The 11,273-nt window shown below is 51.2% G+C and overlaps 3 protein-coding genes across 3 annotated transcripts; all 3 read left to right on the top strand.

Annotated features, from left to right (window-relative positions):
* Positions 1 to 287: 287 nt before the first annotated feature.
* DDOST (dolichyl-diphosphooligosaccharide--protein glycosyltransferase non-catalytic subunit) lies at positions 288 to 4,948 on the top strand. The gene is made up of 11 exons (XM_053451634.1): positions 288 to 582; positions 1,320 to 1,430; positions 1,780 to 1,866; positions 2,096 to 2,199; positions 2,510 to 2,604; positions 2,698 to 2,791; positions 2,973 to 3,121; positions 3,332 to 3,479; positions 3,832 to 3,952; positions 4,132 to 4,238; positions 4,563 to 4,948. The coding sequence occupies exons 1-11, from the start codon at positions 303 to 305 to the stop codon at positions 4,710 to 4,712; spliced, it is 1,446 nt and encodes a 481-aa protein (XP_053307609.1). The 5' UTR covers positions 288 to 302; the 3' UTR covers positions 4,713 to 4,948.
* Positions 4,949 to 5,121: 173 nt separating this feature from the next.
* DDI2 (DNA damage inducible 1 homolog 2) lies at positions 5,122 to 9,377 on the top strand. Its single transcript, XM_053451953.1, has 10 exons — positions 5,122 to 5,350; positions 6,244 to 6,373; positions 6,527 to 6,748; positions 6,837 to 6,963; positions 7,115 to 7,242; positions 7,327 to 7,455; positions 7,664 to 7,767; positions 8,104 to 8,293; positions 8,886 to 8,944; positions 9,233 to 9,377. Exons 1-9 carry the CDS (start codon positions 5,213 to 5,215, stop codon positions 8,900 to 8,902), a joined length of 1,185 nt encoding a protein of 394 aa, XP_053307928.1. The 5' UTR covers positions 5,122 to 5,212; the 3' UTR covers positions 8,903 to 8,944; positions 9,233 to 9,377.
* RSC1A1 (regulator of solute carriers 1) lies at positions 8,902 to 10,768 on the top strand. Its single transcript, XM_053451570.1, has 2 exons — positions 8,902 to 8,944; positions 9,233 to 10,768. Exons 1-2 carry the CDS (start codon positions 8,902 to 8,904, stop codon positions 10,687 to 10,689), a joined length of 1,500 nt encoding a protein of 499 aa, XP_053307545.1. The 3' UTR covers positions 10,690 to 10,768.
* Positions 10,769 to 11,273: the final 505 nt, after the last annotated feature.

Raw genomic sequence — 11,273 nt, 5'->3', positions numbered from 1 at the left:
TCTCCTCAGTATGTAATTCCTCACATTTCCCGCTCTCTAGCTTGCTGATCACGTGCCTTAGAGATCTGTCTCTTTCTGATTGGTTACAGACGAGGTGGGCGTAGCCATGTCCTTAGCGGTCGGTTACCGATTGTTTTTTAGGTGCAGCGGATCCGTAGTCACACCCCCTGTATTATCTGTACAACATTTCCACACTGAGCCCACGCGTGGGCATGTGCCCAACTACAGCAGAGAGCTGGAAACTAGGCATTCTCCGCCGCCATCTTTAAAATTGGCGGCCCGCCCTTTGCGGTGAGTGGAACATGCCCTTCCACAAGATGGTCGGCTTGGCTTCCGCTCTTCGCTTCAGTGCAGGAGCTGGCAACGCGGTATTGGACGCCCGGGGAGCGCTTCCGGTGACGTGGAAGTGGCTGTGCCGGTTTGGAGAGGGAATGATGGCTGCTTCCCGATGCACCTTGCTGCTGCTGGCCGCCTTGTGTGTGTTGCTGGGCCCTGGGGCACTTGCCGGTCCCCGCACGCTGGTTCTGCTGGAGAATATTAACATCAGAGACACCCATTCATTATTCTTCCGCAGCCTGACCGGTGAGGGCAAAGGGGCTGACAGGATGGGAGGCAGTAACAGGGGGGCAAAGGGGCTGACAGGGTTAGGGGCAGTAACAGGGGGGTAAAGAGGCTGACAGGATTAGGGCAGTAACGGGGTGGCAACGGGGCTGACAGGATGGGAGGCAGTAATAGGGGGGCAAAGGGGCTGACAGGATTAGGGGCAGTAACAGGGGGGCAAAGGGGGTTGACAGGATTAGGGGCAGTAACAGGGGGGCAAAGAGGGTTGACAGGATTAGGGGCAGTAACAGGGGGGCAACGGGGCTGACAGGATTAGGGGCAGTAACAGGGGACAAAGGGGCTGACAGGGCAGTGACTGGATAGATGGCTGATTGGATGGGAGGCAGGGGTAGTAGGCTGACAAGATTGGGCAGTGACTAGGCAGATGGTTGACGGGATGGGGCAGTTACTGGAGAGATGGCTGATAGGATGGGGCAGTTACAGGAGTTGGGGGGTAGAAACAGGGGCAGGGAGGAAAGGGGGCTGTAACAGAGGCAGGGGGCTGACAATACGCTATGGCACAGCCCCAATACATCTGTAGATACCCCCAATACGGGGTGTGCATGTTAATGATAACGGGGCAGATAATAGAAGTGAGTCCGTTACGGCTGATGTGTGCTCTAAACGTTCTAATGCTGGGGCTCCCGTGCCCCGGCGGTGACCGCGCGGTAACGCTCTGCTGGTTACTTGGCTCCAATTGCTGGTTTCTCTTTCTGCAGACAGGGGATTTGACCTTTCCTTCAGGACGGCTGACGACCCCAGCCTGTCGCTTATCAAGTATGGCGAGTTTCTGTACGACAACCTGATTCTGTTCTCGCCCTCAGTGGAAGGTACGTTCCCGACAGTCTGTAGTCCAGACCGCGACACATAATCATACGGACGTTCGCACCAAAATGCTTGGGGTAGTGGGGTTTTTAAGGGTTACATTTATTAAAGAATAAGAGTGTTTAGATGTGACAGATGGAAACATCCCAGAGATCCAAAATCACGGCAACAATGGAGACACGTTAAGCCTCACCGCGAGGTCCACCTTCTCGGCATGTCTTCCGTTCTTTGGAGTACTGTGTAAACGCCGCGTAACCTGCTTTAATACGCTGTTCTGGTAACTTCCGGAAGTCCGCGCCGTACTCGCCAATGCCGCGAGGTGCGTTAAGGAATCGTGCTTTCTCTCTCTTGCAGATTTTGGAGGGAACATCAACGTTGAGACGATCAGCTCGTTCATTGACGGCGGCGGGAGTGTTCTGGTGGCGGCGAGCTCCGATATTGGTACGTCCGGTAACCCCACGCAGCGCCCTCCTCTCTCATAGGAACACAATGTGCTCAGGATCAAATGGGGGGGGGGACATAGAAGGGCGAAATGCCATCTGTACGCTCTACAGTCTGTGGGGGAGCAGACGCCGTGTCCCCAGGGAGGGTATTTCTGACCTTTGGGAGGCTGATGTTGCCCCTCGTGATGCTCTCTAACTTCCCGCGACTTTGTGTTTTTGCCCTTCAGGGGACCCGTTGCGGGAACTGGGCAGCGAATGCGGCATCGAGTTTGATGAAGAAAGAACCTCTGTGATTGATCATCACAACTACGACATCTCTGATCCCGGCCAGGTTTGTGTCCGTAAAGCAGCGGGGAAAGTGGCTGAACGCGGCAGCGGCATGTTTCCAATCCGTGTTAATTGGTGAATGTAATTAGTGGTTATCCAGCAAACTGTCGATGCTGATGTACAAATATAGCATTAAAACACTAGCTTGCAAGGCAGTTTTCACCATAATATGGTTGCTAAAGTAGCGAAAATCCGTCTGTAGCTAACTTGCCTTTTCTTGTAGACTCTGAGGGGCGTTTCGCTGCATATTCTGCTATTTTATTAACGTTTTGTGTTTCTCTGCCCTGAGATGTCGCTCGTTTCTTTGCCTGCAGCACACTCTCATCGTGGCTGATCCAGAAAACCTCTTGAAAGCCCCAACCATTGTAGGGAAATCGGCACTGAACCCCATCCTGTTCCGCGGTGTTGGGTAAGTGTCCCCCCGCTGACTGGCGCTAGGCTTAAATGAGTGTGAGCGTGAGTGGTCGTGGTTCATTGTCCGCTCTCTCCCTTTGCCCTGCAGAATGGTGGCAGATCCTGATAACCCTCTTGTACTGGACATTCTCACCGGCTCTTCCACATCCTACTCATTTTTCCCTGATAAACCCATCACTCAGGTGAGCTCTTATTTATCAGGACGTCCGCAGTGTTGCACGGTTCAGTAACGTGTGTGGTGGTCTGGGCATGGTGTTTATCCCAGTGTCAGATTAAGCGGTAGGGTGCATGTTTCATGCAGGTTCTGTGTATCTTCCTCGTCGGCCCTTGCCATGGTTTTTAATCTCTATTTCTTTCTACTAGTACCCGCACGCTGTGGGAAAGAACACTCTGCTGATCGCAGGATTGCAGGCCAGAAATAACGCCCGTGTTGTGTTCAGTGGATCCTTGGATTTCTTCAGCGACGCTTTCTTTAACTCAGCTGTGCAGAAAGCTAGTGCCGGCTCTACCAGGTACTAGCGTTGGGCATCTTGCCGTAGTCCTGCTCCTTCTGCGTCCCTCGCCAGTCACTCGGTGACGATTGATGAGCATTTGTTTTCTGCTCTGATATACAAAACAGAATAAGAAGCATTTTATTCCCTGTATATTAAACTTTAGAGTAGAGTTGAGTCGTTTGTGGTACTGCAGCAGGACAGGATTTATTGTGCTTTTGCCCTGTCTAGGTACCCAAAGACTGGGAACTACGAGCTGGCTGTAGCGCTGTCCCGCTGGGTGTTTAAAGAGGAGGGTGTCCTGAGAGTGGGTGCTGTGTCCCATCACCGCGTGGGGGAATCCACGCCTCCCAGCGCTTACACGATCACTGACCTTGTGGTAAGGAGTGCCGACGGGACGTGTCATGGTTGGGAACGTTTTACCTGCTGTCTGAACCGACACACGAGGAGAAGGCGTCGTATAGCGATATATAATTAGTAATATAGATCACTATTAATGCGCGTTTCAGATTTCCTATGCAGTTTCAGAGCTTTATATGTCTTGTAAAGATTAGAAATCCCGCGTCCTCCGTACTCATCGCTTCATAGACCTGTCTGCGATGTTTCATTTTAATGGCGGTACTGTTTGGAGGCGCACGTCTATCCTGCTAACGCTTTGTTCGGAGCTGCAGTGTTTTGAGCCGCTGTCAGGTTGGCATTAGGAGGGAAACATGTTGTCTCTTCTCCCCCAGGAATACAGCATAGTGATTGAGAAGCTCTCAGAAGGAAAGTGGGTCCCCTTTGATGGAGATGATATTCAGTTAGAGTTTGTTCGCATTGATCCGTTCGTTCGGACTTTCCTGAAGAAGAACGGTGAGTTCGGTGCTGCCTGTAATGTTTGGGGGGACTCGTTACTAATGGTGTCCCCAGTCAGGCCTCTGAAGCTCCTTGGGGTTAGTAGGGGATTTGGGGTTAGTTACGGCAAATCTGCTTTTAACTCTTTTGATGCCTTAGTTTTCTCTGACAGAATAACATGCTGTTTCCTTCTGCAGGTGGCAAGTACAGCGTTGAGTTCAAACTCCCTGATGTGTACGGCGTGTTCCAGTTCAAGGTGGATTATAACAGGCTTGGATACACTCACCTGTACTCCGCCACCCAGGTGAGCTCAGTGTATGTGGCAGTGTAGCGCTGCTAGGTGGCGGTCTTCCTTTCAGATGGGTGAGGGTTAATATTCTGCTGTCGCCATGTATCTTGGTAAAGGTTATGGACGCTTGTACTGGGTTGGACGGGGATAGCTGGTCCAAGGCCTTTCCTGTTATGTCCATTTGCCGGTGTAAATGTCACCCTCGCGTGCATCGCCCGCTGAACGGTTATTGGGTGGCTGGCCCAGAGTCCCATTAAATGACAAGCCATCCCCCCCCCCAGGTCGCGTCCGCAAGCTCTGCTTCCCTTCATGCCGTTGACACTGTGTCTTCCGTTGCAGGTGTCTGTCCGTCCGCTCCAGCACACGCAGTACGAGAGGTTCATCCCTTCCGCCTTCCCTTACTACGCCAGCGCTTTCTCCATGATGGCCGGACTCTTCGTATTCAGCATAGTTTTCTTACACATGAAAGAGAAGGAGAAATCTGATTGAGAAGGACTTTCCTCACCGCTGGCTTTGGTCAGCTCACCAAGCCGCGGCAGAGATGGGGCTGGGAGGGGGAACCGGAAACATCAGTGATTTTGGGGAAGGTTTTGTAAAATCTGTATAATTTGTGTCCATTTCTGTTTGGGGGGGGAGCCTGGCTGTCAGTGTGCTCTTTGTGTTCTGTGCTGTGCCCTTGGAGATTATTTTTGACCATTTGTAATAAACACACGCGAGTTTCCCCATTCAGTGTCTGAGAAACTTCACTATGTGCTGCCCGATTCCTGTTACAAGCGCCCGCCCTACACTCCACCTCCTAGCCTTTCGCTCTACCCCCAAGATTCCCTCCTAGTGGGCGGTGCTCGTGCGTCACATGACTTCGCACGTATCTGAGTCGTGTCGATTCAGACACCGCCTCTTGGTGAGTGTGCACGAGCCTACTGCTTCCGGTATCCGCGAGGAGCTCGCCGGCTGCTAACTAACAATAACATCCGGTACCGGGCGCCGCTATGCTCATCACCGTGTACTGTGTGCGCAGCGACCTGTCCGAGGTCACCTTCTCCCTGGAGGTGGATGACGACTTCGAGCTGGAGAACTTCCGGGCGCTGTGTGAGCTGGAGAGCGGGATCCCGGCCTCCGAGACCCTGGTGAGCGGCCCTGAGGGGATTGGGCCCTAGAGATCCCGACCCAGAGAAACCGGGGCCCCCAAACGCATTAGGGGATGCTGGGGGGTGAATACACTGTAGGGGCAGAAGGGATTCTGATAGCTGTGAGGTGAACGTTCCACGGGGGACAGGAGGCCGGTGGAGTGGGGTGTGTGCGAGTGGAACGTTGTTGAGGGAGGTCCCGGGTATCACTCGCTGGGCCCTGAAAGTAACCAGTAACGCATCAGGCACGGTTGTCGCTATGTGGCCGGTGACCGGCTGTGTTGGGGTATCTGGCTGTGTGTTGCGATGGGGACGCTGTCTGGAGAGCTGCGAGTATTTCTTGCAGGACGGGTTCTTCTGGCCGGGAGTAGCCGGGCGCGCGGCGTGTCCCAGAATGTCTCTCTGTGAAGCAGTCATGACATTCTTGCTAAGAAAGCTCTGACGCTCTGTCTTGCGACAGACACACAGGTAGCGAGTTCCTCCTCAGCCGTCAGACAAATTCGCTGGTCGCCGTCCCCCGGCTGCCCGACGTCCCGAACGCTGTCCCCCGACTGGCCGCCTTCCCAGTCCTCCGACTTTTTCCACCCCTTTGTGTAGTAACGAAACTGAGCAGGGATTCGTTGGCCTTCATTATTCTGCATTATGGTTTATAAATCGCCATAACACCCCACCTGCTGCACCCATTGGTGAGTTGGGTGAGAGGCTGGGATCCCCCGACTGCAAGAAGCGCTGAAAGGCTTAATTGGATCACGTTGTTTGCCCGGAACAGATCTCAGGTCTGTTTTGGGGGGAAATTTGGGCTCAGGGCAGGGCGTTCGGCAGCTGCATCCGCAGCCCCAAATAATCCGCTCGTTTGCTGAGGGAAACGTTAACCCTCAAACCATTCATTACAGATAGTCTACGCCGAGAGACCCCTGACCGACAACCACAGATCTCTGGCCTCGTACGGGTTGAAAGATGGAGATGTTGTTGTTTTACGGCAGAAAGAACCCAGCGAGCCAAGACCTGCAGCGCCGTTTCCAGGTAAAGGTCCAGCATACAGGGTTACATCACTGGCTGTACCCCCAGGAGGGCTTGTGTGGGGTATATTGTCAGGCCATTGCTCATCTCTTTAATACGCATGATCTGGAGAAAACTCCGTAATTAAGCTCTTCCGGTTTTATCTTCTGGTTCCAGGTCTGCCGAGGATAGATTTCAGCAGCATTGCGGTCCCCGGGACCTCCCAGCAGCCGGCTCCCCCGCAGCCTGTCGCTGCTCCCCCTGACTCCACGTCCTTCCCTCAGGGTCTGGATAACCCCGTATTACTGCGGGAAATGCTGCTGGCGAATCCTCACGAGCTGTCCCTGCTGAAGGAACGTAATCCCCCACTGGCTGAGGCCCTGCTGAGTGGGGACATAGGTAAGTTCCTCGTGGCGTGTCCGTATCGTACGATGGCTGTGGATACGAGCAGTTTGGGAATTACTTTGTGTGTTTCCATCTCTTATAGAAAAGTTCACCAAGGTTCTGTTGGAGCAGCAGCAGGAGAGAGCTCGCCGGGAGCAGGAACGCATACGTCTCTTTTCAGCTGACCCCTTTGATTTGGATGCTCAGGCAAAAATCGAGGAAGATATAAGGTGAGGCCATGAGTATCATAATGAGTTCTGTCATAACACCTTCTACACACAGAGGTTGAAGATAAGAGATAAGGACCCATGATACGTTGTCCTATCAAAGCAGGAGGTCTTTGCGGTCGGTTTCACTGCTGGCTTCTCTTCTTTGTCACAGGCAGCAAAATATAGAGGAGAACATGACAATTGCCATGGAAGAGGCTCCAGAAAGCTTTGGCCAGGTGGTGATGCTCTACATCAATTGTAAAGTGAATGGCTACCCCGTGAAAGCCTTTGTTGATTCAGGTGAGGATGCAGAGTGTTTGATAGTAAAATGTGAAACTGCAACCAGGCCCTGCAGCTTCTCACAGCCCAACTCTGTCACCACAGGTGCTCAGATGACCATTATGAGCCAGGCATGTGCAGAAAGATGCCACATCATGCGGCTAGTGGATAGGAGGTGGGCCGGCATTGCCAAAGGTGTCGGGACGCAGAAGATCATCGGCAGGGTGCATTTGGGTAAATCTTCCACCTGTTTTTTTATTGTTATACCAGTAAAATATTTGTGTACCATCAGAAGTGTGAATGACAGTATGAGTATATCATACGTATTGTTGGTACATGTAATGGTTCTGCCCGTGTATTATCCAGTATTTGTTGCGCTATGAGGGTGTTTTTACTGCCATGAGGTATGCTGTTCTCTGATTGGCTGATGCATGTCCTCCAGCTCAGGTACAAATTGAAGGTGACTTCCTGCCATGCTCATTCTCCATCCTGGAGGAGCAGCCGATGGACATGCTGCTTGGGCTGGACATGCTGAAGAGACATCAGGTAATCACAGTGTGTGTATTATGGACTCTAGTGCGTTGGGTCACAGCAGTAACACGTCAGGGTCCATATGAGGCTCTGCATAACAGATTGAAGTTCTTAAAGCTCCACAAGACCTTTCTACCCAGACATTAATCTCCGCTCTGTAAATCCGTTGACTGTGTCCTTCGTGTAATTTACTTTTTACTGATCAGTCCGAGGACACGTTGCAACCACTGACAAGCCAAACAATAAAGCAAAGAGCACACCTTGGTCAGACATCATTAGTGTAGTTCCGAGCGGCCTCCCTGGTGGATTGCTTGTGGGGAAGTGTTTCACCTCTATCTGTGTTGTGCCTAGTGTTCCATTGACCTGGAGAAGAATGTTTTGGTGATTGGCACCACGGGTACCCGCACCAGCTTCCTGCCGGAGGGTGAGCTTCCCGAGTGTGCGAGGCTGGCGTACGGCCCCGGCAGAGATGATATGCGCCCAGAGGAGATTGCAGACCGCGAATTGGCAGAAGTGCTGCAGAAATCGGCAGATGAAGCAGGTACTGTGCGCCTTTCCGTGTGATATGGAATTGCTGTGGGACAGGCGTGTCGGGTGCGCTGAATGCTGTGATCTTCCCCAGAAGTGCAAACGTTTCAATTCTGAGCAGTCTTCAAGTTGCATGTGCCGTATTTTCCAGGTTGAGGAAATGTTCCTCCTCTTTCCGTGGTCGGGTTGTGATTTCCCTCCAGCCCCGTGTACAATATTGACTATTATTTGGCAAGTTAATATGTATCCAGAATACTGCACGTGTCCTCAGCGTCCTGTTGAAAGTGCAGCGATTGACGTGACTGCTCATCACACGGGGGTTTCTAGCGCAGCTGGGGGCTTTAGCTGTTGTTACCCCCTGAAAAGTGTATCTGTACAGACTTGAGTGTTTTGAAAGCCCCAAGGCTCCTCTTGGAAGTAATCTGGGATGGGAGCGTTTTCACAGATAGGGCTTTGTGAATGGGGCTACGAATAGTTTTGGTGCCAGGAATTTGCGTGTGCATGTTGTGTGATGTTTGCCGCGTTCATGCTCCGGATCCACTAACTCTGCATGATGCTTTCTGTGTAACATTTGTTTGCTGTTTTGTGTTTCCTAATCCACACAGACCAACAGAAGCCTTGATGCATGTGTGTGTATTCTGCAGCCGGAGGGGCCACACCACAGGTATTTATAGACGTGTCTGCAGAATATCGCTCCCGCGTTCCGATATCCGCCCTGTTTAGTCACGCACTAAGGTTCTTTTTTTTGGTTGTACTCAAAACCGCTAAGATAAAAAGATAAAAACCGCCGTAGATGAAAATCCCATGAAACACACGTAAAGGAATTTGTCATCTGCTTCTGATAAATGAAACTCTGACGTACGGTATAAAATGATTAATATTTCTAAAGTTAGCAGCTTCACAGGCTTCTTTAATTGCTCATAGGCTCCGTGTTTTTTTCCCCTCCTCCTAGATAAGGAAACTACCTCACTGAAAGATCCATTGCTGGTGGCACCAACCGATGGACATCTCCTCCCTGCCCATCCTTCGGACATAGCTTCTGAAGCCCCTGCCGTCTGCTCGCACCCGTCCGCTGTGACTCAGAGCACAGAGCCACTGGAAGAACTATCCGAAGTGGAGAGCTCTGCAGAGGACGGCCTGGACTTACACATTAAAGGGGGTTTGCCGACTGGGCCCCCGTCCGCTGTTATAGCCGGCAAAGGTTTCAGTCTTTGTAAAAATGATTCGGGTGTTTCTGATGTACTGGGTGCTGGGTCTCTGCAGATTGATCAAGCTGTGACAGATATAGAGGGAGGTGCAGACAGCTCGATGTTAGATGTGTGTGACATCCCCCGACCAGTAGAACCCATTCATTCTTCTGTTTTGCAATCTAATTCACAAACACAAGATGACTTTAATCAAAAGGACTCTGTCTGGGATAGCTTGCCTGACTCATCCGCATTGTGTCAAGATATGGATGGAGGAGCTTTGTCTGTCTGTGCCGAAGCCCCGATGGATGTGGATGTATCTGCTATTTGTCACAATGATGAGAATATTCCTGGAGCAGCTTGTGAGAGCCCTGGATTTCCTGAGCATCAAGAACGTGACGATTCTGTAACACAGCAAACTCCTCGAGACAGCACCATGCAGCTGTTAGATGACAAGGGATCTGAAAATCAAAATCCGCTCTCCGAGGTGGTTGGCTCTGTGTCCTCGAATACGTTGGCACAGCACGTGGACGATCACTGCTTCTCTTTGGCTACTGCCTTGAAGGAACTTCACAAACTCTTGGTCTTGAGTGGCCAAGGGCCCTGCAGAACGGCTCAGGATGATGCAGTTTCTGAAAGCACGGACACTGGCCACTGCAAAACGTCTTGTGTGAATGGACTTTCAGATGATCGCCTTAAGCAGAAGGAAGATGCCTCTGCAGAAAACATTGTCAGCGACAGATTTCAATGTACTAAATCTGAGGACGGCGATGGGACTCCTAACCAAGATCTTAACAGCTCGTCCGATGCCGATGAACGCTTCAGATCTGCTTCAGGTTTGGACTTTACTGACTCAACTGATCTTCACAGAACCAAGGCAGAGAGTTTAACAAGCTGTTCTGCTACCGCGGAGGCATCTAACACAAGCAAGTGTCTGACCTCCAACCAAGCTGACTGTCCATCAGAAAACCAAGAGCCATTATCCGGGTCTCAGACAGAGAAAGACCTTGCCTGTGCTGCCCCTAAAATAACCTCTGAACCCTCCACAGAAGGCCCTAGCCCCTCGCAGCTGCCACCTTCCTTCCTGACTTCTGCCGTAGAACAGATTGTAAGTGCTGGCTTTTCAGTGGAAGATGCGGTCCTGGCACTAGAGAACGCCGATGGCAATGCCGAGCTTGCCCTCCTAGCTTTATTAGTAAAGAACATTGTTGTCCCTACATAAGATACTTAAAATATCACTTATAGGAAGAAGGGGAGCGTCACAGTTAGGAAAATATGTCTCTTGGTTCGTAAACATTTTAAAGACCACCGTCATGGTTTCTGAAACACTTCGATAGCTCTGCCTGAAAGCCACCTCATCCTGACCGATCAGTCCTTCCACACGCTGTCAGCCTTGAATGTTCTTCTGTGGCGAGAAAGTGAAGAGACAGACCAGTCGCAAGCAGGTTCCCTGGAGACACCAGTCGGCCGGCACCGCGGTCTCGCCAAAGCCACCATCGAGTGACGTTAGTGTTAGCTCTATCACGTGTGCTGCAGCTTCTCCTACAGCCATAATCGTATTTTACCCTTTTTAAACTATTTTAGAAAGGCATGAAGCTTCTCTTGTCGGGACTGTCCAGGAAATCCACCTCCTCCATCGGTCGTTTTTCTTTTGTTTTGTGACATTAACCAAATTGTGAAATGTTTCCCTCCTCCTCTATTGAGTCATTTACGGGATTGTTCTCTGATGGTAAATTGGGGGGGGGGATTTTTTAGCCTCTTAAATCATATTGTTTACAGATATTTGAGACACGCTCATGGAAATAA

This window comes from Spea bombifrons, chromosome 12 (genome assembly GCF_027358695.1).
Source record: "Spea bombifrons isolate aSpeBom1 chromosome 12, aSpeBom1.2.pri, whole genome shotgun sequence".
Taxonomy (NCBI): domain Eukaryota; kingdom Metazoa; phylum Chordata; class Amphibia; order Anura; family Pelobatidae; genus Spea; species Spea bombifrons.
Note: the sequence above shows the minus strand (reverse complement) of the source record. Positions and strands in the feature narration are given on the sequence as shown.